The 21,544-nt window shown below is 53.0% G+C and overlaps 2 protein-coding genes across 2 annotated transcripts in view; one reads left to right on the top strand and one right to left on the bottom strand.

The window, feature by feature from the left end:
- Nucleotides 1–21,544, top strand: part of LOC140681480 (uncharacterized) — a 1,248,316-nt gene that overhangs the window by 461,740 nt on the left and 765,032 nt on the right.
- On the bottom strand, nt 8,821–9,753 carry LOC140681449 (olfactory receptor 14J1-like). The gene has a single exon (XM_072921281.1). It carries the CDS (start codon nt 9,751–9,753, stop codon nt 8,821–8,823), a length of 933 nt encoding a protein of 310 aa, XP_072777382.1.

Genomic DNA, 21,544 nt, shown 5'->3' with positions numbered 1-21,544 from the left:
AATCCTGCCTTAAACTCACAGAGTCAGGATATAACCTGACACCCCACTGGTCAGGGTGGTGGTAGCAGTCTGATGAAATGGTGGCTGCAGTCCGGCTGGAGTGATGAACGTGATTCTGTCAAAGTGGTGATCCTGTAGAAGGGTCTGGTCTTCCTCTGAAGGTCCAGTGGTGGTTATGGAGCTCTTGTCCTCTGGGAATCCAGTAGGCAAGGTGGTCGTGGTGTTGCAAGGGTGAGATTATATCCAGGCAGGAATGCTTGGTTCCTCCCCCTGGGCGGAGCATCCCACAATGGGATGATGTAATTTTATCAGTCCTGCAGTGACACTCAATGGCCCATTAACAGAAGATGGCCCCTGGAGGGCGTTATCAGGGCTGAGCCATGGAAGAGATAAAGAACACTGCCCCACCTGTTGATAACAGTTTATGGAGATGGTGACTGAAAACACTTTTGGTTACATCTGACATTGTAACCTGAAACAGTGAGGCAATCCCTGCTCGGGGTGGGGGGTGAACACCACCCCCCTTACCCAAACTGGCTCAGGTGTAAAACCCCCACCCTGGGAAGGCCACGCACACAGGGGACAATGTCACACTTGCCCGGCCCCAGGGGAGATCTCTGTCCCTGTCACTCCCTTGCTCTCCCCCCTTTTTTCTTTCTTTCCATCCCTCTCTCTACCTCACATTTGTTGTTCAATAAAATCCACCTTGGATTTGGTCTTGGTAGCACCTTAATTGGGGCAGAGGCATTTCTCTAACAATTTTATTAACCAGCTTGCAACATTATTTTGCACAGTTAGTTCAGGGCACTGCTGTCTGACCCCAAGTGCCTTTTTGACAACAGCATGGTTCCCTCCTATGAGGAGGTTCTGCCTCTTTCTGGAGGAACTCTTGGAAACTTGGATGCAGCTTCCTCTGAGCAACTTTTGGGAGAACTTATGATTTCTGCCAAGTTTGTTTTGTCCAGTGCCCAGGGGATGCTCAAGGGGTATCTGGTTTTGGTTTGGCCCTAATTTTCTTCTGATTTGTCTTTATCACTTAAAAACACCTGGAAAATGACTAAAAAAAGTATTGACCAGAGATGTCAAAAGTCCCTCCATCTAAGAGTTATTTGAGGTGGAATTAACGGTTTGGAAACGTATTCTGGAGGATTTGTGGGTTCTTCGGGGATATCTGGTAGTATTCTCCATATCTTTGCACTCCAAAAGCCAAGGTGGATTGCTCTGTCACCTCAAAATGACTCAATCCCACCTCAAAATTGCTGGTTCCCATCTCAGTCCCATGCCAAAATTTCTCAGTTCCTCCACCTCCAGGGTTAGATGGGGTTGGAAGGAGACTGAGAGGAGTAAGATCCAAATTTGAGGTTTTGGGATCACGATTGCGTGGGGCTGGGTGGTGTGATTTTTTTTTGATAATAAATAAAACTGTCAGAATTATTGATTTCTGTCCCATTCATTTTCTGTCAGTTCTGGTTTGCTTTTCAGAGTGCCGCCTTCTCAGCTGATTTTGTTTGTGACCTCCTGCCCCAGACTGAAAAGCAAGATGTGTTCTATTTCCCATCTGTTTGGCAGTTGTCCTGTGCTAAGTGGGCAGTTTTTCCTTATCTCTTCCACAATCAATCCTCCCTCAGGGGAGACATCTGCTGATAATGGGCTATTGAATGTCACTGCATGACTGATAAGAACTGTAACATCCCACTGTGAGATGCTCCGCCCAGAGGAAGGAGCCAAGCATTCCTACCTGCATCTAGTCTTGAAATTCTGGCCCACCAACACAGCTTTTTCTGGGCTGGATTTCTCAGAGGAACAGCTGCCTCTTCCTCTTCAGAAGAAGACACCCTTTTCTACAGGATCACTTCTCCAACAGAACCACACCTGACACTGCAGGAGGACTGCAACCACCATTCCAATTGGACTGCAGCCAACACCCTGTCCAACAGAGTGTCAGGATGTATTCTGACTCTGTCAGTGTTGTTTTGGTTCACTGCATTGTTCATATTTTCATTTTCTTCCCTAATAAAAAGCTGTCATTCCTGCTCCCATATTGTTACCTGAGAGCCCCCCAGAATTTCAAATTTATAACAATTCAGAAAGAAAGAATCTACATTTTTCCATTTCAGGAGAGGCCCCTGCCTTCCTTAGCAGACACCTGTCATTCCAAACCAAAACACCTCCTTTCTCCCCTGCCTTCCCTTGCCTGCTCTGTTTCTCTCCCAGTGTCTCCCTTGACCCAGGGCAGCTCCCACATAAGACCCTGCCCTGATTTAATTCCCATTCCATGAGCTACAACAACCTTGGGTGAAGTTAGGAAGGCTGGCAGTGAAATGTCCCTGTAGGATCTTGCTCCACTTGGCTTTTGGCTCTTCCATAAGAGCTTTGCCTTCAAGGGCAGGAACATCTTTTCCTGGCTGGGAACTGGAATTCCAGCCCCTGGCAGTGTGTGCCATGGATCCCAGAGGGGCATTCCCGAGGCTCCCAGGGTGCTGCTGCTGCCGTGCCTCCCAAGGAGCTGTGCAGGGCAGGGGACAAGGTGCAGCAGCTGTGTTGGTGCTGCAGTGCCACAACAGCCCCTGGTTCCAGGAGTTTCTGCACTGCCAACAGCGGTTCCTGGGTTCCATGATGCCCTGCTGTGTCCCCATGGATATTTGGTGTCATGAAGTTCTTCAGTGTCACAATGGCCACCTCACTCCATGAACTTCCGCAGTGTCCAAATGGCCTCCTTGGATGGGCAGTGTCACCATGGACCATTGGCTCCATGCAGCCCCGCTGGGTCACCATGGACTCCTTGGTTCCATGAGGTTCTGGGGGTGTCTCCATGGTCTCCTTGGATCCACAGTGTCACAATGGACCACTGGATCCACGTGGCCCTGCTGTGTCACCATGGCCCTTTGGTTCCATGGGACCCCAGGGTCACAATTGACTCTTTGCTTTGTCATCCTATAGGAGAGAATTGTCCTTCTTCTCCAGGGGCCTATGGCCAAAACTGGGATTCCTTCTCCACATTTCCTTATATGCAAAGATTTTTCCGCAATGAAATCTGCGAATAGAAACAGGTCTGGCTGCCTTGGCCACCCAGGGGCCACCTCTCATCTGCCTTTCAGACACTGAGTCAGTGTGCTTTTCTTGCTTAAAAAGCATCCATCTCGACCAGGCACCCATGGCCAAAATTTGGGATCTGCCTCCCAAATTCCCTAAATACAAAGATAGCTCCCAGAAAAATGATGCCAGGAATCAGAAGTCTGGCTGGCCTTGGCTTCCTGAGGTCTGGCACTCATGTTCCTCTGAAACACTGGGGCCCTGTGCTTTCCTTCCTAATGAAAAGAACTCTTCTTCCTGTCCAGGCACCCATGGCTAAACCTGGGATTCCACCTCCAAAACTCAGTACATCGAAGGATTGCTCCCAAGTGAAAGCTGCCAGGACGGACAGGTCTGGCTGCCTTTGGCCTCTTGGGGGCTCCTTCTCATCAGTTTTTGAAATACTGGGGCTCAGTACTTTCCTTCTAATGGAAAAGAACCTTCTTTCTTCTCAAGGTGTCCGTGGTCAAAAGTGACATTCTTCATCCCAAATTCCAAATATCCAAGGATTTCTCCATGACAAGAGTTTCCAGGCGAAACAGGTCTGGCTGGCTTGGCCTCACAGGAGCCACTCTCTCCTCTCCTCTCCTCTCCTCTCCTCTCCTCTCCTCTCCTCTCCTCTCCTCTCCTCTCCTCTCCTCTCCTCTCCTCTCCTCTCCTCTCCTCTCCTCTCCTCTCCTCTCCTCTCCTCTCCTCTCCTCTCCTCTCCTCTCCTCTCCTCTCCTCTCCTCTCCTCTCCTCTCCTCTCCTCTCCTCTCCTCTCCTCTCCTCTCCTCTCCTCTCCTCTCCTCTCCTCTCCTCTCCTCTCCTCTCCTCTCCTCTCCTCTCCTCTCCTCTCCTCTCCTCTCCTCTCCTCTCCTCTCCTCTCCTCTCCTCTCCTCTCCTCTCCTCTCCTCTCCTCTCCTCTCCTCTCCTCTCCTCTCCTCTCCTCTCCTCTCCTCTCCTCTCCTCTCCTCTCCTCTCCTCTCCTCTCCTCTCCTCTCCTCTCCTCTCCTCTCCTCTCCTCTCCTCTCCTCTCCTCTCCTCTCCTCTCCTCTCCTCTCCTCTCCTCTCCTCTCCTCTCCTCTCCTCTCCTCTCCTCTCCTCTCCTCTCCTCTCCTCTCCTCTCCTCTCCTCTCCCTTAGAAACACTTGCCCTCTGTGCTTTCCTTCTTATACAAAAAACCATCCTTATGTACAGAGAAATGGCAGAAACTGGGATTCCACCTCCCAGATTCCCTATATCCAAGGGTTGTTTTCAGACAAAAGCTACCAGGACAGAGAGGTGTAGCTGCCTTAGGCCTCTGGTGGCTGCCATTTATCTGCCCCTGAAACACTGGTGTTCCATGCTTTTCTTCCTATGGAAAAGGACCGTCCTTCTCCCCCAGATGTCCATGTCTGAAAGTGGGATTCCACCTCTAAAATTCCCTATATCCAACGGTTGCTCCCAGACAAAATCTGCCAGTACCATCAAGCCTGGCTGGCCTTGGCCTCTGGTGGCGGCCCCTGCCACACTGGGGCTCGGTTCTTTCCTTCCCATGGAGATCACTGTGACACTGTGGGCACCTCATGGAACCAAGGGGATCATTGTGGCACCACTGGAGCCCATGGAACCAAGGGGCCATGGTGACACCGCGGGGCTTCATGGACCCAGAGACCATTATGGCTCTGTGGGGCCTGATGGAACCATGGAGACCATTCCGACCCTTCAGGGCCTGGTGTCACCAAGGGGGCATTGTGACACCTCAGGACCTCCTGGAAGCCAGGGACCATTGGGACACTGAGGGGCCCCATGGAATGAGGGAACATGGACCAGGGTGCCTGCGGGTGGACCAGGTTAATCTTCCCTTGTCTCTCAGTGCTAAATAGAACAGGGCTAACAGCAACACCAGCCACTGTATGATATCATTGGTATTTGGAGTGGATCTGAACCCTTCAAAAACTGGTGGGGCAGACCCAAAGAGATGGTTAAAGGGTTGGGAGAAAATTTCCCCTGGTGTCATTTCCTCACAGTAGGTGCCATTATTAAAGTAACCGCAAGAGCACAGTTAGTGTGTGATAGCTGTGAATCCATGTGCCTGCTTCCCAGAGGAAGTTAAAAATCCATGAATTCTTCCCTTTATTCACCCATGGAACAAACCGGAGAACAGCCACAGCAGCCTTGGCCGTAGGAGCCATGTTTAGATAAGGGCCTGCAAATGGAGAAATGCAGCCACGGTTCCGTGTCACCCAAACCAGGGCAGGCTGGAGCCCAGGGTGCCACTTAACGAGGTTTCTATAACAGCACAAAAATTGGATTACTCAAGAACTGTTATTCCCTTTTCTGTACCTGTGCCCTCGAGCTGCACATTGGGTGCCAAAATCTGGTTTGGTTTGCAAAGACAGGAGTCTGCTAAGGAAGGAAGGAGTCTCCCCTGAAATGCGGAAAAAAAAAAATGTAGACCGCCTCCCTCTGAATTGCTATAAATTTGAAGTTAAGGGGGGCTCTCAGGCAAAAATATGGGAGCAGGAATAACCGTTCTGTATTAGGGAAAAAAATAAAAAGATTAAATAAGCAATGCAGTGAACCAACCTCTAACAGATAGCAATTGAATACATCTTGCCTTGCAATCTAGGACAACAACTCATTCAGCATGAATCACATCCATTTACCACATCCCCTTACCCTCAGATATTGTCCACCTGGGACTGACATCCCAAAACGTTTTTTAAAAATTATGGATTTCTCTTCATAATTAAACTTTAGTTAAATTTTAATTAAATTAATTAAATTAATTAATTTTAGCATAATAACTATTAACATTTTATTTTGTTTACGCATAAAAATATGATTCAATGTTATAAATGAAAATTTGTCCAGCCAAATGATTATGAAAAATAAAATATTTCTTTTGCAATAAAATTCTATCTAGCCGGCCACAAGGAAAGAACAGAGCCGAGTCCGGGGTCGGCACTGGGTGTGCAACAAGGAGTCAGCCTCATCAGAGGTTTTCCTCGATGCCCACACACCTCTATCCTGCCACAAGCGGTTTTTATAGGGAAAATTCCGCCTGAGGCCAAGATTTCAACAATCACTCTTTTCTTCTATTCAGAGTCCATATGTTAATAAGATTTTCTTTTTTGGTGATGAGAGAGAACAAATCAGTGTCTGGAGTTTGTTGAATCCCTTGATGAAATTTAGGGGAATTCAGGAACACTGTATTCACATGTATCTGCCTGAGGATTACTATGATATCCATCTCGGGTCGTTCACGCGAACGATCAGCACCTGGGGTTTCTGTATCTCCCCAGACATGGCCCATCTCCTGGCGAGTACCTTCTTACTTTTAAATCAGTTTCCAATCTACACCCGGTCTCACCTGAGCCTGTGAGGGTGGGGGGGAAATCCTAATACAAAAATGTCTACTCTAACAAATATTAAATATCACATATATCATATTAGAAATGGCGCGAATTATATCTACTACACACAACAATGGGATGGGATCCATCCAAGGGGGGTGAGGGAGCTGATGGATGAGCTCCCCAAGCTGCTCCCCATCATTTACCATCAGTCCTGGCTCACCAGGGAGGTCCCAGAGCACTGGAGGTGCCAGTGTGAGCCCATCCCCAGGAAGGGCTGGAAGGAGGATCTGGGGAACTCCAGGCCTGTCAGCCTGACCTCGGTGCCCAGCAAGGTTATGGAACAGATCACCTTGAGTGCCACCACAGGGCACCCACAGGATGGCCGAGGGGTCAGAGCCAGCCAGCGTGGATTTAAGAGGGGCAGGTCCTGTCTGAGCACCCTGATCTCTTTTTGTAACCAGGTGACCCACCTGTGGATGTGGGAAAGGCTGTGGATGTGTCCATCTGGACTTCAGCAAAGCCTTGGACACTGTCTCTGACAGCATTCCCTGGAAAAGCTGCAGCCCAAGGCTTGGGCAGGTTCCCTCCTGGCTGGGAGATGGAAGAGCTGGCTGCAGGCTGGGCCCAGAGAGGGGTGGGGATCGTGCTGCACCCAGCTGGTGTCCAGTCCCTGGTGCTGTCCCCAGGGATCTGTGTTGGGCCCAGTCCTGTTTAACATCTTCACCGATGATCTGGGGGAGGGATCGAGCCCACCATCACCAAATTTGCAGGTGACACCAAGCTGGGTGTGAGTGTGGATCTGCTGGAGGGCAGGACAAGAAGACACAGCCTTCAGCTGCACCAGGGGAGGTTTAGGCTGGACAAGAGGAAGAAGTTCTTCACAGAAAGGCTGAGTGGGCACTGGAATGGGCAGGCCAGGGGGGAGGTGGCAGAGTCACTGTCCCTCTCCAGTGGCACTCAGTGACATGGTTTGGGTGACAAGGCGGTATTAGGGCATTGGTTGGACTTGATGATCCCAAAGGTCTTTTCCAGCCTATTTGATTCGGTCATTCTGTGATGATTGGGACACTCTGGGGCCATTGTGACCCTGCAGGGCCTGGTGGAACTAACAGGACCATGGTGACACTGTGCAGCCCCATAGAACCAGGGCTCCATTGTGGTGCTCTGGGGCCCAATGGAACCAGGGAGTCCCTGTGACACTGGGTCCTGGTGGAGCCACAGAGGCCATTGTGACACTGCGGGGCCTCGTGTAACCGAGGGGTTTCACCATTGTGACACTGCGAAACCAAGGAGAGCATTGGGAGAGTCCAGGGCCCAGGGGAACCAAGGGGCCGTTCTGACACTGCGGGGCCTCGTGGAACCAAGGGGACATTGTGACACTGCAGGACCTTGTGTAACCAAGGGGCCACTGTGACACTCTGGGGCCTCCAGGAATCTGGAAGGCCCTTGTGACACTGTGTGGCCTCGTGGAAACAAGGAATCCATTGTGACACTGAGGGCACTTGTGGAAGCACAGAGAGCATTGTGACAGTGTGGGACCTCATGTGACCATGGGGCCTTTGTGACACCCTGGGGCCCCATGGAACCAAGGGGCCACTGTGAAACTGCGGCACCAACGAGAACATTGTGACACTGTGAAGCCCCACGGAACCAAGGAATCCATTGTCACATTTTGGGGCCCCATGGAACCAAGGAGACCAGTGTGACAGTGCAGGGCCTGGTGTAACCAAAGGGACATTGCGATGCTGAGGGGCCCCTTGGAACAAGGACATCTTTGGAGATGACACCATGCTGGATGTGGGTGTTGATCTGCTGGAGGGTAGGAGGGCTCTGCACAGGGCCCTGGACAGGCTGGATCCAGGGCCCAAATCCAACAAGGTGAGGTTTAACAAGTCCAAGTGCTGCGTCCTGCACTTTGGCCACAACAACCCCTGCAGCGCTACAGACTGGGGACAGAGTGTCTGGACAGCAGCCAGGCAGAAAGGGACCTGCAGGGACTGATGGACAGCAGGCTGGACATGAGCCAGCCGTGTGCCCAGGTGGCCAAGAAGGCCAATGGCTCCTGGCCTGGATCAGGAATGGTGTGGCCAGCAGGAGCAGAGCTGCTGTGCCAGCACTGATCTGCCCCAGCTCTGCACACAGACATTGCTGCTGCAGCTCCAGAGAAGGCAACCAAAGGGCATCTCTGCAGAAAGCTTTGCTGGGACATCCTTTAGTTCCTTTAAAGCCACCGAGAACGCAACCCCTCATTGATGCAGTCTGTGGCAACAGGGAAGGTACAGATAAAATGAGAAATGGCACCAACAATGACATTTATTGTGGACAATATGAAAAAAGTAAAGAAAAAGAATCTCAAAAATGAAACCAACAAGAAGTATCAAAAATTACTTTTATTACAAGTGATTTGCAGAAATTGGCCAGCAGTTTAATGTTCCTGAAAGCATCCAGTCATCAGTGTCCACACTGCAGCCTTGAGCTCCTGGTTCCTCAGGCTGTAGATGAGGGGGTTCAGGGCTGGAGGCACCACCAAGTACAGAACTGACAGGGCCAGATCCAGGGATGGGGAGGACATCGAGGCGGGCTTCAGGTAGGCAAACACTGCAGTGCTGACAAACAAGGAGACTACAGCTAGGTGAGGGAGGCAGGTGGAAAAGGCTTTGTGCCGTCCCTGCTCAGAGGGGATCCTCAGCACAGCCCCGAAGATCTGCACATAGGAGAAGACCATGAACACAAAACATCCGAATCCTAAACACACACTAAGAGCACTGAGCCCAAGCTCCCTGAGATAGGAATTGGAGCAGGAGAGTTTCAGGATCTGTGGGATTTCACAGAAGAACTGACCCAGGGCATTGCCATGGCACAGGGGCAGGGAAAATGTATTGGCTGTGTGCAGCAGAGCATTGAGAAAGGCACTGGCCCAGGCAGCTGCTGCCATGTGGGCACAAGCTCTGCTGCCCAGGAGGGTCCCATAGTGCAGGGGTTTGCAGATGGACACGTAGCGGTCGTAGCACATGATGGTCAGGATGGAAACCTCTGCTGAGATGAAAAACATGAAGAAAAAGAGCTGAGCAGCACATCCTGTGTAGGAGATAGTGCTGGTGTCCCAGAGGGAATTGTGCAGGGCTTTGGGGACAGTGGTGCAGATGGAGCCCAGGTCGCTGAGGGCCAGGTTGAGCAGGAAGAAGAACATGGGCGTGTGCAGGTGGTGGCCGCAGGCTACGGCGCTGATGATGAGGCCGTTGCCCAGGAGGGCAGCCAGGGAGATGCCCAGGAAGAGGCAGAAGTGCAGGAGCTGCAGCTGCCGCGTGTCTGCCAGTGCCAGCAGGAGGAAGTGGCTGATGGAGCTGCTGTTGGGCATTTGCTGTGGCTGCACATGGGCACCTGGTCATGAAGAAAAGGCCAGTCAATAGTTAGAGGAGATACCTCTAATTAAAATCAAAGCCATTTCGCATACAACTCTTTCCTCTGTGACACACACGGACATGCTTTTGTGTTCAAGAGTTCTGCGGATTACTTTTTAAGCTCCCCCCATTTGTCTCCCGGTGTTCTTGGATATCAGAAACCTTTAGCATTTCTGCTTCCCCCAGGGAGAACAAAGCCATTTCTGTGAGGCAAAGTGATAAGTGGAGAGTGAGGGGAGATGGTCTGTCGGTCTGACCTGTTCAGATTTCTCTGGGCTTTAACCTCTCTCACCTGGAGTGTGATCACCTTCCCATGCTTCCCCTAAAATGTCACCAGGTACTGCTGAGAGCAGATGGATCCACCACAACCTAGCTCCACATTTGAGGCCAAGGACTCACGTTGCTCGTTTTACCAACCCAGCAGCATTTTCAGTGTCAGAACACATCTGCCTTTCCCCATCAATCTTATAACTCAGAGATGCTCTAGGACAGGTTTGCACCCTGCATTGAACCTCCCAGCTCTGACTGAAATCTCAGGGAGACTTCCAAGTGTCCTTCTGATGGCACTGGATGAAGGGACACACAGCTCCTTCCCTGGCTGCACTGCCAGCATTGCCCAGAGCCGGGCACTGGGGACAGCTGTGGCACCCTGAGCCAGCTGTGCCCCCTGCCAGAGCCCCCCGTGCCGGGCAGCTGCTCCCAGCCCTGTGCTCTGCAGAGGGAACTGGGCCCGGGGCTGCAGAGCTGCCCCACGGCTCTGCTGCAGCTCTGCCTGCACAGGAGGGGCTGCACGCCTTGGAGCCCCGGCCCTGAGGGCAGAGGCTTGGCTGGGGGACAGGAGGGAGGGGGCTTGTGCAGAGGGAGGGGCTGCACTGGAGGGAATCCTGTGGAGATCTCTGAACTCTCCCTGCCAGAGCATTTCTGGGTTTTGTTTTCTCTCCTTCCCTGATCTTCTCTCTGCTTCCTGGAGATTTTCCTCCTGCAGGTGTTTCCCTGTGCCTGATCTCTCCCTGCCAGCACTCCCAGACCCCAAATCTCTGTGCACTCTCCTTGGCCTGACAGAACCCTGCCTGTTTGCAGGGCACTGGCTGGGGGCAGGTTCTGTTTGCAGCTTGGAGAAAGGACAGCTCAGACTGAGCCTGATGACTCCAGCAAAGGTGGTTCTGGTGCTGTCCATGGGCAGAGTGGCTGAAAGCACATGAGGGATCTCCTGTGAACCTATTGATCACTAAAATAACAGTTTGGATATCTCATGCACTTGTCAAAATTCATAAACCACCATTAATATTTACCCCCTTCCCTGTCACTCTCCAATAATAGGAAACTGAATAAAAAGTCTTAGGAAATATCCTCCTTTTTCTCAAAATCGTTGTCTTGGAAAAATTCTATGACTGATCAGAACCTCTCAGCATCTCAGAGCTTTATGAGCATTTCACCTGCCCAGCACCAGAAATACTCAGAGTTGTACTCACAGGGTCTGTGGGCATTGGGATGTTCCAGCTTTAGGAGATCTCTCCAGGAGCTGCAGCTGCATTGTCCTGCAGCCAGAGGTTCCTGTGCCAAGGGCTGGCAGTGATTCTGCCCCAGGCACTTCTCAGCCCCTTCCCAGCCCTGACTGATTGAAGCTCTCTGTGCCTCTGTGCTGTGCCCGGGCTGGCTGCAGGCAGTGCCCCAGCCCTGCTGGGCTGGGAGAAGAGCTGCTCAGCAAGAGAAATGTGCTTTTGAAGCTCTGCTTGGTTACCAGGATCACCCTCTGTGCCAGGAGCCCGGCCCAGCTCAGCAGCACAGACACAGCACAAGGACTTTAATGACCCTCTGGGGCTTTGTGCTCAGGCCCTGAACACCAGGCCCTGAGAGGGAGCTGCAGAAACCTCTCCAGAACTCCAAGTCAGAATCCAACTCCAAAGTCTCTGGGACTTTTAATGGGTCCCACTGAGGGACACGACTGAGAAAGTGTCCCCAGGCCCCAGGCAGAGCAGAGAACTGGAGGCACTGATGACAGGTGGGGACAAAGAGAAGCCAAGTCTTGGTGCCCTGGGGCACAGCAGGGTCTGTGCCACCAAGGGCTGTGAGGAGACACCTTGTCCTGAGGCCCTGGGGCCTCCTGGCACAGCCCCAGCCAGGCTGGGCACTGTCACCCCCTTGTCCTGCCCTCAGCATCCCCCCCTAGCCCACATCCCAGTGGCCTCAAGGATCTGCTGGAAGGAGTCCCTGGGGAGCCTTGGTCAGGAATGGCCCTGGGGGCTCCTTCATGCTCCCAGGGACTGCAGGTTCTTCAAAGGACTTTGGGCTTTTCTTTTGCCTTGGAGTTTCTGCAAGGTTTCTGCAATCATGGCCTCCAATTATCTGCTGTAATTAGTCCCTGGAGAGGCTTTGTAAGGAACAACACTCAGTGGGGCTCATTAATGCTTCAAGGTACTTCAGTTCTTTTAAGGTACTTGGTGTTTCCCTTTTGATCCAGACTCTGTGAGAGGTTTGTGCAATCATGGCCCCAATTATCTGCTTTAACGAGTCCCTTGAGAGATTTGTAGTGACACTCAGTGGGGCTCATTAATACTTTGAGATACTCAACTTTTGTAGGGTACTTTGGATTTCCCTTTCTACACTGAGAGGTTTTTGTGCCATTTTGAGTCTCTGAAAGGTTTTTGTGCAATCCTGGCCTCCAATTCTCTCCTCCAAGGAGTCCATGAGGAGCCTTTGTTGGGGATGGACCTCAGTGGATCTCATAAATGCTTTGAGACACTTTGGGGTTTTGCTCTGTCTCTGACTCCTGGAAAGGTTTGTGCAATCTCCTCTCAGGCCCTGATGTTCCAGGACTCAGCTCCAAATGCACCACGGGGCTCATTAGGATCAAGCAAGTCCTGACAAACCATGGCTCTGCCTTGATTTCCCTCTGCTCTAGAGCAGTTCATCAGGAAGTTTCTGTCGTGGTTTTGGTTTGCCAGTTTGAGATTTCTCAGCCAATGCATCAATTAGTGTGGTGGGTTCAGTGTTGGTTAATTACCAGTGCACTCACTAGAATATACTTACTCATTTCCTGCTGTGAGGTAGGATTAGGAGAAAGACAAAGTGGGATCGAAACTGTAGAAGGGTGTAGAGAAAAGTTTATTAACAGTAGTTAAAAGAAAAAATAATAAGAATCAGAGCAAAACATTGAGACCACTTCCTCTCTCCATATAACCTGACAATATAAAGAGGCAAAACCTAAATTTTTCTGTCAGTTTTCCACCTCTAGAATAGTCTCTGGTCAGTTCACTTAGGGAGAGAAGTTCCTCTTGTTAATGTTATGGAGACTTCTCCACAAGACAACAGTTATCTCATGGCTTTTCATTTCCACGTATAACAGTTGCTTGGAAAAATCTGCAATCGTGAAGTTCCTCTGAAATAGATTTTTGCAGTTCACTTAAGTTAGCAAAATGAATTAAGGATTTATATTTTAGCTTGTACAATTATGTGTTGAATTTCAACCTTTTACTTAAGAAACCTCTTCAATAGTACAAAGGGCATAAGAAAATGCAAATTTCTGAAGCTTATTACACAGAGAACAATGCCTAAGGATGCAAAGAATCCAGATAAAGAAGCTTCCCTGTCTCCAGGCCTATCAAGACTGTCAGATGTACACAGATAAGCACCGAAGGACTGAAAGCGCATGTGCAGAGAGGCAGAGTTCAAAAGTTCAATCATGAAGAAGACCATGATCTTCAGCCTCAAGAGACCACCAGAGACCCCCGCAGGACCACCATGGCAAACCGCGCATGCCCAGAAGGGCCCAGACCTATTTAGCATGAGAGGCGAGGACAGGCGGGGCCAGGGGTTGAATATGCATGGGAAGGTTGTGTAATTATTGTATATGGAACACCTTTGTGAAGAAAAGTGTGGGTCAGAGTAAGGATCGGGGCACAAGTTTTTGGAGAGCTATCTCACTTGTGCTGGGCACTGGCAATACAAACCCACTTCATAACTACCCCAAGTTGTGGAGTCTATTTATTTATTCCACATATCACTTCAAAAGTATAGAATTGTGACGTTCAAAGGTAGAAATAGAAACTGCCGAAAGCTTGCATAAAAATGGAAAATAGAAACTACTGGGAAAAGCTTATGACTATGCATGAATCTGATCAATAAATACCAGCAAGCCCAACAATCGGTGTGCAGTTGGAGGGGAAAACCCCCACCACTGTGCCCAGTGCTGTCTTTGCTCATACATTACAATAATAATTTCTAAATAATAATAACTGATTGAATTAATGCTTGATCTATTGGCTGAGTCAAACTTCCCATTTCTAACAGAAATTATTAGGAAAAAGTGACCCTTCTTCCAGACAAACTCCACCAAGTCATTCCCTGCATTTTTCCTTTTCAGATTCTTTCAGCCATCCACTGAGAGGTCCAGCTTGTTCTGGTGCTTTCCATGAACTGATTGAACTCTTGATTTATATCATTGCATGAGATGTGGAAGGTTCTAAACTGAACACAGAAACAAACTCCCTCTGTCAGCCCATTTTCATCTTCTACCTCACTTTCAAGATGTCCATGGGGATGTTGGAATGATATCACACAGCTCTCCATTTCTGGCTGCAGGCTCTGGAGATTCTTTCTCTGCATTCAGTCAGGCTTGCATTCCCTGACAATTCCTGCTAGCTCGTCATAGTTTCTTAGGGTAGAACAATAACAATAACCATGAAAACCTCACAAATGGCAAAACTGCCCAGCCCACAAGGAAAAGAAAGAGCAAGTTGTAAAGTTCTTCAAATATTTTTCCTGCTGTGCTGCAAGAGTCGAGCTGCACACACGGTGTGGAGCCAAGTGAAGCTGCAGCTGGTGGCACATCTTGTGGCAGAAGCTGCTCAAAGCTTCCTTGTTCTCCAGGAAAGGTTCTTGGAAAGAGCAAACAGGACTGTGGAGAAGATTCTGGGAAAACTGAACCAGCTTTTAAGAAATGAAATTAAAATGGAACAAAACAATCTAAGATGTTTTTCTGTTTCCTTTTATGCTCCCCTTTTCCATCTTGCACTACTTCCCTATCCCATTAATCCAAATGGATCTCACTTCTAAGATCCATGACTTGGCAAGTTTTAGACACTCTAAAATACCATGAGCTACACACGGTTTGCCTTACCCTGTGATTTTGTTTTTCTTTTTTTTGGAAATCAGTGTTGGAGACTAAGTGCAGTGCTTGGGTCAGGTACAAATTCAGCATTCAGGGAATATGCTCCGATAGCGTTTGACCCTCAGCAGGGACAATGCACAGCAGCGCCTGAGGGGATTCCTGTGCCCCTGGGCAGGAGTCCAGACTCTGGGTCTGGGCTGAACAGGGCAAAGTTCCCGTGTTTGGACAGGCACAGGGGATGCCCGGGGAGCGCTGGGCTGGGCGCGGGGGCGAGTGGGACGGACACACGGACACGGGGACACACGGACACGGGGACACACGGACACGGGGACACACGGACACGGGGACACAAAGACACGGGAACACACGGACACGGACACAAACGGACACGGGGACACAGCGACACGGGACACACGGACACGGGGACACGGACACGGAGCTTCAGCTGCAGCAGCAGCAGCGGCAGAGAAAGCAGCGAATTTCCCTCTCCCTCTCCTGCTGTCCCCTCCTCTCCCGCTCTCCTTCTCCCCCATGCCGGGCCGGGCCATGCCCCCGGCCCGCCCCCGGCCCCGGGCGGGGCTGCCCCGTCCCCGCCCCGCCCGTCCCGCCGCGATCTCGCCTCCGCCCGGCTCTGGCCGTGCTGGCGGTGGTGCTGCTGGGCGGGCATCAGTGCCTGGGGCTGGGGCATCGCCGCCCTTTGGCTCCGCCTGGCCCGAGCCCGGCCCCGGCCCCGGCCCCGGCCCCGGCCCCGACCCCGGCCCCGGCTCCTCCCGGGCCCCGCGGAGGACACACGCGGCACGGCCGCGCCCACCGCCTCCGCTGCGGCTGCCCCGGGCCGAGCTCCGCTGCTCAGCAGCGCGGCCGCCGGCCCCGAGCCTCCCGTGTCCCGTTCCCGAGACCGAAGGCCTGGGGATGGCCGGCCCGGGGCGCTCGGGGGGCGCTCGGGGTTCCTGTCCGAGGAGGAGGCGCGGGGGCTGCTCCGCAGGTGCTGGAGGCCGTGCGGCGCTGCACCAGCTGCGGGGTCCTGCACAGGGACATCAAACCAGGGAACATCCTGCTCGACCTGGCCACCGGGCAGCTGAAACTGATCGGCTTTGGCTGTGGCGCCTTCCTCCAAGACACAGCCTACACCCAGTTTGCAGGTGAGCCCTGCCAGGGGATGCTCCTGGGCATCTCATGGCCCAGACGAGGTGCAGCACCGGGGCTTCCCCTATTGCAGCCGGGATGGGATTAATGCTGAAGCCAGGTTCATTTGGGTGGGGGTGTGAGGGGGTCCAGCTCCCAGCCCTGCTGACAGCCTTCAGCACCCACTGTGCCCTGGGCTGGGGCTGGAGCTGGGGCAGCCAGCCCGACAAAAACCCCCATGGGGGTAGCAGAGAGGAGGGTCTGACCCTGTGCCAGTTTGGTGTGCAGGTGAGGAAGGGCTTGGACTACTCTGCTCCCCTTGTTTGCCTTGGCTTATTAACATTTATGGAGCCACGCTGGCAGGGAGGAGAGTGGGTTTCTCCACCACTGGGTGAGTTTTTCTTTTATGTGTCATGGTTGTGCCTTCCCAGGGTTTCTGCTGCCCTCTTCCAGCACCAGTGGCTTCTGTTCCAGCCCCAAGTCTGTACACAAGTCCCAGGTGCTGGTGAGAGGGCAGCAGTCGCCCCGTGTGCCACTGGGGCAGCCCCTGCATGCCCAGGGCTGCTGGGGCCAGGCTCTGGGAGCAGTAGCATCCCCCTGATGAACCCCATCTGTATTCCATAGGAACATGGTCATACAGCCCCTGGAATGGATTCACTTGGGTTGGTACTATGGCAAGCCAGCTACCATCTGGTCCCTGGGCATCCTGCTGCACCAGATGGTCTGTGGGGAGCTCCCTTTCAGGAGGGGCCAGAACATCAGCTGGGACCATCAGCTCTCGCTGCCACAATTGCTTTCTCCAGGTGGATCCTCATCTCTGGCCACGGGGGAATACCAGTGCTGGGAGAAGCAGCAGCAGCTCGTGAGCATCCCGCTCTGGCAGCTGCTGAGGAGGTGGCACATGTCCTGCTCTCCTGCTCTCCTCCACAACAGGGAACTGATGGAAAGTTTAGGCCCAGCTCTGAGCACATCCAGCATGGCCTGGGCACGGGAATAGCGGGGCAAAGCCAACAGGAGCCTTCTCCAACTGACCGGTGGTTTCTGGTTTCTCTGCCCAGAGTGCCAAGATCTGATCCGGCGGCGTTTATCCATGCTGCACTTGGACAGGCCCTCCTTAGAAGAGCTGTTCTGTGATCCCTGGATGCAGGATATTCATCTGCCCTAGAAGAAGGGAGAGAGACACAGGCACACGTGGATGCAGGGCCCTGGTAAGTTCCAGCTCCACACATGCCTTGGCAATGAGAAGCAAAGGAACCCAAACATTTGGTCCTGCCTGTGTCACTGCCCAGGGGTCATCAGATGGGAACACACAGCCCTTGTGCTGCAGCTGAGCTGCTCTGCCCAGCACTGGTGGCCACCATCCGAGCTGGTTTTGCTTGTCCTAGCTCCTGACAGCTGGGGCCCTGGGCAGAGCCCTGACAGCCTGGGCTGGCCCCAGGGAAGGAGAAGGAGCCCCTGGAGAAGCTGCACCAGGTGGGGCTGCTGCTGCTGGGGACAGCAAGGACAACATCAAGGATGAGAACCTCTTGCTCCACCTGGTCTCTGGCAGGGTGAAGATGATGGACTTTGATTCTGGCACCTTCTCCAAAGCCAGGCTCCACAGGGAATTTGCAGATGAGTCCACACGCAGGGGATGCTCCCAGATTTGGGCATTGCTCAGCCTGGCCTGGAACCAAAGGTTCCCCCTTTCCTGGGGCGGATGCAGCTGATCCTTCAGTCGGCTGCCAGGCTGCTTTTGGCAGGGCTGGGGGCATGGGCTGGGGTGGGTACGAAATGGGAGTGGGCTCCTGGCCCTGCCAACAGCCCCCAGCACCCACCGTGCCCCGGGTGGGGCTGGGCTGGGGCAGCCAGCCCGACACAAACAAACCCCCATGGTGGGAGCAGAGGTGGGACTGCAGAGCCTGTGCAGGGGCTGCTTTGCTTTGCAGGCAGGGAAGGGCTTGGGCTGCTCCACTGCCCTTGTTTGCTTTGGGATCACCATGGGGGCAGTGCAGGGGAAGGGAGAAAACCTGGGATTCCCTCACCTGTGACTTTTTTTTTTTACTTTTTTCCTTGTTTCCCCTCTTTGTCTGTAATCTATTTTCAATAATTTGTTGTTAGTTTTTATAGAGGAAGCGTTCCAGGTGTGGTCCAGTCTGGATCAGGAAGTGCGGGGCACTGCGGGCAGCTGGAACAAGGGGACAGGAGCCTTCAGCTGACGGGGCTTTCTGGTTTCTCTCCTTGCAGCCGGGCTCTGCGGGTGCTGAGGCTGCTCTGGGCTCTGCCAGGGCCCTGCTGGAGCTCAGCACCGGGCCGCAATCAGCCAAAGGAGAAATGGGGTGACCTGCAGCACAGACTTGCTTGAGCATTTCAGCAGCACAGCTCAAGTTTGCAGAGTGTACACCTCCAAGGGAAAACATGGCAACACTCAAAAAATAAACTTGTTCAATAACTTCTGAAATGAAATCAGTCTGGGATGACCCCAAATGACGTTTTGCAGCTTGCTTAAGCTGTAGCTCACCTCTTCTCTGAACTGTTCTCTCCCCACCTGCCTTTTAATTCCCTACTGCTCCCTCTTTTCCCCCAGTGAGTTCCCAGCCCATTCCAGTCTCCATCACACTGTTGCCTTCCTTGGTGCCCCTCACCATGAGGAAGGCCGAGCCCCAGGCTTAGGGACTCATCCTGTCACTGGCTGAGGAGCAGCAATGTCTCAGAGGTCCGGTGGGATTTTAGTGTCATTCAGAGCTGCTCTCCAGCCCCCAGCTCTCCTCACTGCTGAGTTCCCGCTCCCTTTTCCTTGTCCTTGCAGCAGGATGAGCTCTGTGAATCCCCTTGAGCCTCCCCACTCTTCCCAGCCCACGCACCCACCTCAGTTAGGCTGAAGCTGCAGCTTCTCTGTCTCCTCTGGCACACCAGTGCAGTCCCCTGTGCGGGGAGCCCCAGCCCCAGAGCACAGCACTCAGCAGTGCAGTCGGGGCTGGAGCAGCTGCCCTGCAGCCCTGGCTTGGCACTTTGTGGCAGGGAATGCTCCCTGTGTGCAGCTGTCCCTGCAGGATGGCCCCAGGGCAGAGCCCAGCCGGGCTCCCCCTGCAGCCCCTGAAGCTTGGGGCAGGCAGTGGTCCCAGAGCTGAGGTTCACGGGGAGCACCCGGAGCTGTGCCTCGCACTCTGTTGCCGTGTCACAGTCTCGTGTGCAGGGGCAGCTCCAGGGCCTTCTCCCTCTTCCTCCACCCAGGCCAGCTTGGGCACTCTCAGGGCTCTCTGCTCCATGTCCATGACTGGATTTGTGGCTACTTGCAGGAGAGATGCCTCAGAAAACTCCGAGTCAGCAAGTCCTGCTTTCGTGCCTGGAAGGCACCTTCAAGAGAGAAGCCTCAGGAAGGCTCAGGACAGCAAGTCCTGCGCTCTGGTCTCGAGGGCTCCTGCCACGAGGACAGGAGACTCCTGTCAAGGATGGTGCTCTGGCCTCGAGGGCACCGGCAGCAGGGATGGGAGATGCCTCCGGGGCACCAAGTCCTACACTCTGCCCTCGAGGGCACCTGCAGAAGAGAAGCCTTGGGAAGGCCACAGGTCAGCAAGTCCTGTGGTCTGGCCTCGAGGTCAGCTGCAGGAATAACACCTCGGAAAAGCTCCGGGTCAGACACGAATGAGTGCGCTGTGCAGGGGCTCCTCACAGCACTGCTCTGTCCCATCCTGTCCTGTAGCGTGCTCGGAGCACTGTGGCATGGTCCTGTCACCACCAGCTCCTGTGTCACCATGTGTCACAAAGGGCCCTTGGACTCCCAGCTCCATATCATGCTGCAGCGTGTCACAAAGGGCCCTTGGATACCCTGTCCCGTTCCATGCCACGGTGACCATGCTGCACCATGTCACAAAGGGCCCTTGGATACCCTGTCCCGTTCCATTCCACGCTGACCATGTTGCACCGTGTCACAAAGGGCCCTTGGATACCCTGTCCCGTTCCATTCCACGGTGACCATGCTGCACCGTGTCACAAAGGGCCCCTCCACACTCTGCCACCTGCCCTGGGGCCACCCCCAGCCCCCCAAAGTGGCCCAGGTTGGAAGGAATCCCTGGCCCCAAGTGTCAGACAGCCCAACAGGATCTTTAGGAACGGCTCAGACCATCAGCAAACGCTGCCCTGCTCTGCGGGCTCAGGGCAGCAGAAGGAGCCCCCAGGGCTGCCGACGCAGCCGCGCTGAGAAGGGAACGGGACCTTCCACGGAAGCTGCCACGGCCTCCTTGGAACACGTCCCAACCCGTGGCCATCCTAAACCCGCGGGTGTGGCACACACAAGGAACTGTGGGCCAGGGCAGGAATGCTGCTCTGAGCCCTGGGGCCCGGGGAGCGCTGACACCAGCAGGTGAGGCACAGTCCCTGCCCAAGCATACCTGCCACCCCTGAGCCCTGGCAGGGCTGGTGCCTGTCTCCTGCCCCAGAGACCTGTGCCCCTGAGGGGCTCCTGTGCCAGAGGGAGCCAAACCCCTGTGCACTGGGGGCTGTGCTCCTGCCTGCAGGGGCTGTTGGCAGGAGCACCTGGAGCAACTGCTGGCAACACTTGGTCTCTGTCAGAAGCTCTTACCCCATGTTGAAATTATTTTCTCATTGAAGTTATTGCTTTCAGCACAAAAACACCTTAGCAGCAAAGGCACAGAAGAATCTGGCAAGTAAGTGTCATGGTTTGATGCTGGCACAATGCCAGCGCCCCATGAAAATACAACTTACCAATCAAATGCTGTGAAATGTGATCAAGAACACAGCAAAGCAGGCCAAACTTAATAACAAAGGAAAAAACTTTATTACACTACTACTACTACTACTATAAAAGGAAAAGAAAGGAAAGAAAAAAACACAAAGAATTCGAAATGAAAACCTTCCAAAACATTTTTCCTCCCTCCACCCAACTCCACCAAACCCCAGCGAGACCCATTTGGATCCTTAATCAAGTTTTCACCCTTCAATATAATCAATACTGAGTCCATCGGGGAAGAGAGGAGTCCCCCTTGCACCACAGACCCCCAGGAAACACAGCTGCCACCTCTTGTGTTTCCATGTCACACGTGGCACTGCCCAGACCCACCGGCCAGTGTGACACTCTCCTCTCCATGTCACAGTGCTCTCACCACCGTGCATGGACAGAGACTGCTTATAGGGCCCCTTTAAGGATGCTTTGCCAAGGACCACCAGGAACAACAGTCCAGTATCACAATTCGGGACTAGAGTCCCCCCCATTTTCCCCTGGGGCCGAGGGTCCAAAGAAAGAGATTGCCTTCTCTTCTTCTCTGAAGATGGAGGGCATCCTCACACCCTCCTCAGCTCTCTCTCTGTCCACTCCAAAACTGGTAGTTGCTGAAGAAGGTCTCTTGGCTCACCAGTGCATCCCCCTAAAATGCAGTCCCTCTTGAAAGAAAGAGTGGTTCAGTCTATGGTAAACAAGCAGAGTCCAGCCAAAAACCACTCTATCATCTGCCCCCAACCTTCTTCTCTGAACATCTGAGGTCCCAGGCTGTCTCTCTTTTCTTCAAATTCAGGAG

Source organism: Taeniopygia guttata, chromosome 36, assembly GCF_048771995.1.
Source record: "Taeniopygia guttata chromosome 36, bTaeGut7.mat, whole genome shotgun sequence".
NCBI lineage: Eukaryota > Metazoa > Chordata > Aves > Passeriformes > Estrildidae > Taeniopygia > Taeniopygia guttata.
This window is presented reverse-complemented; position numbering and strand designations above follow the sequence as displayed.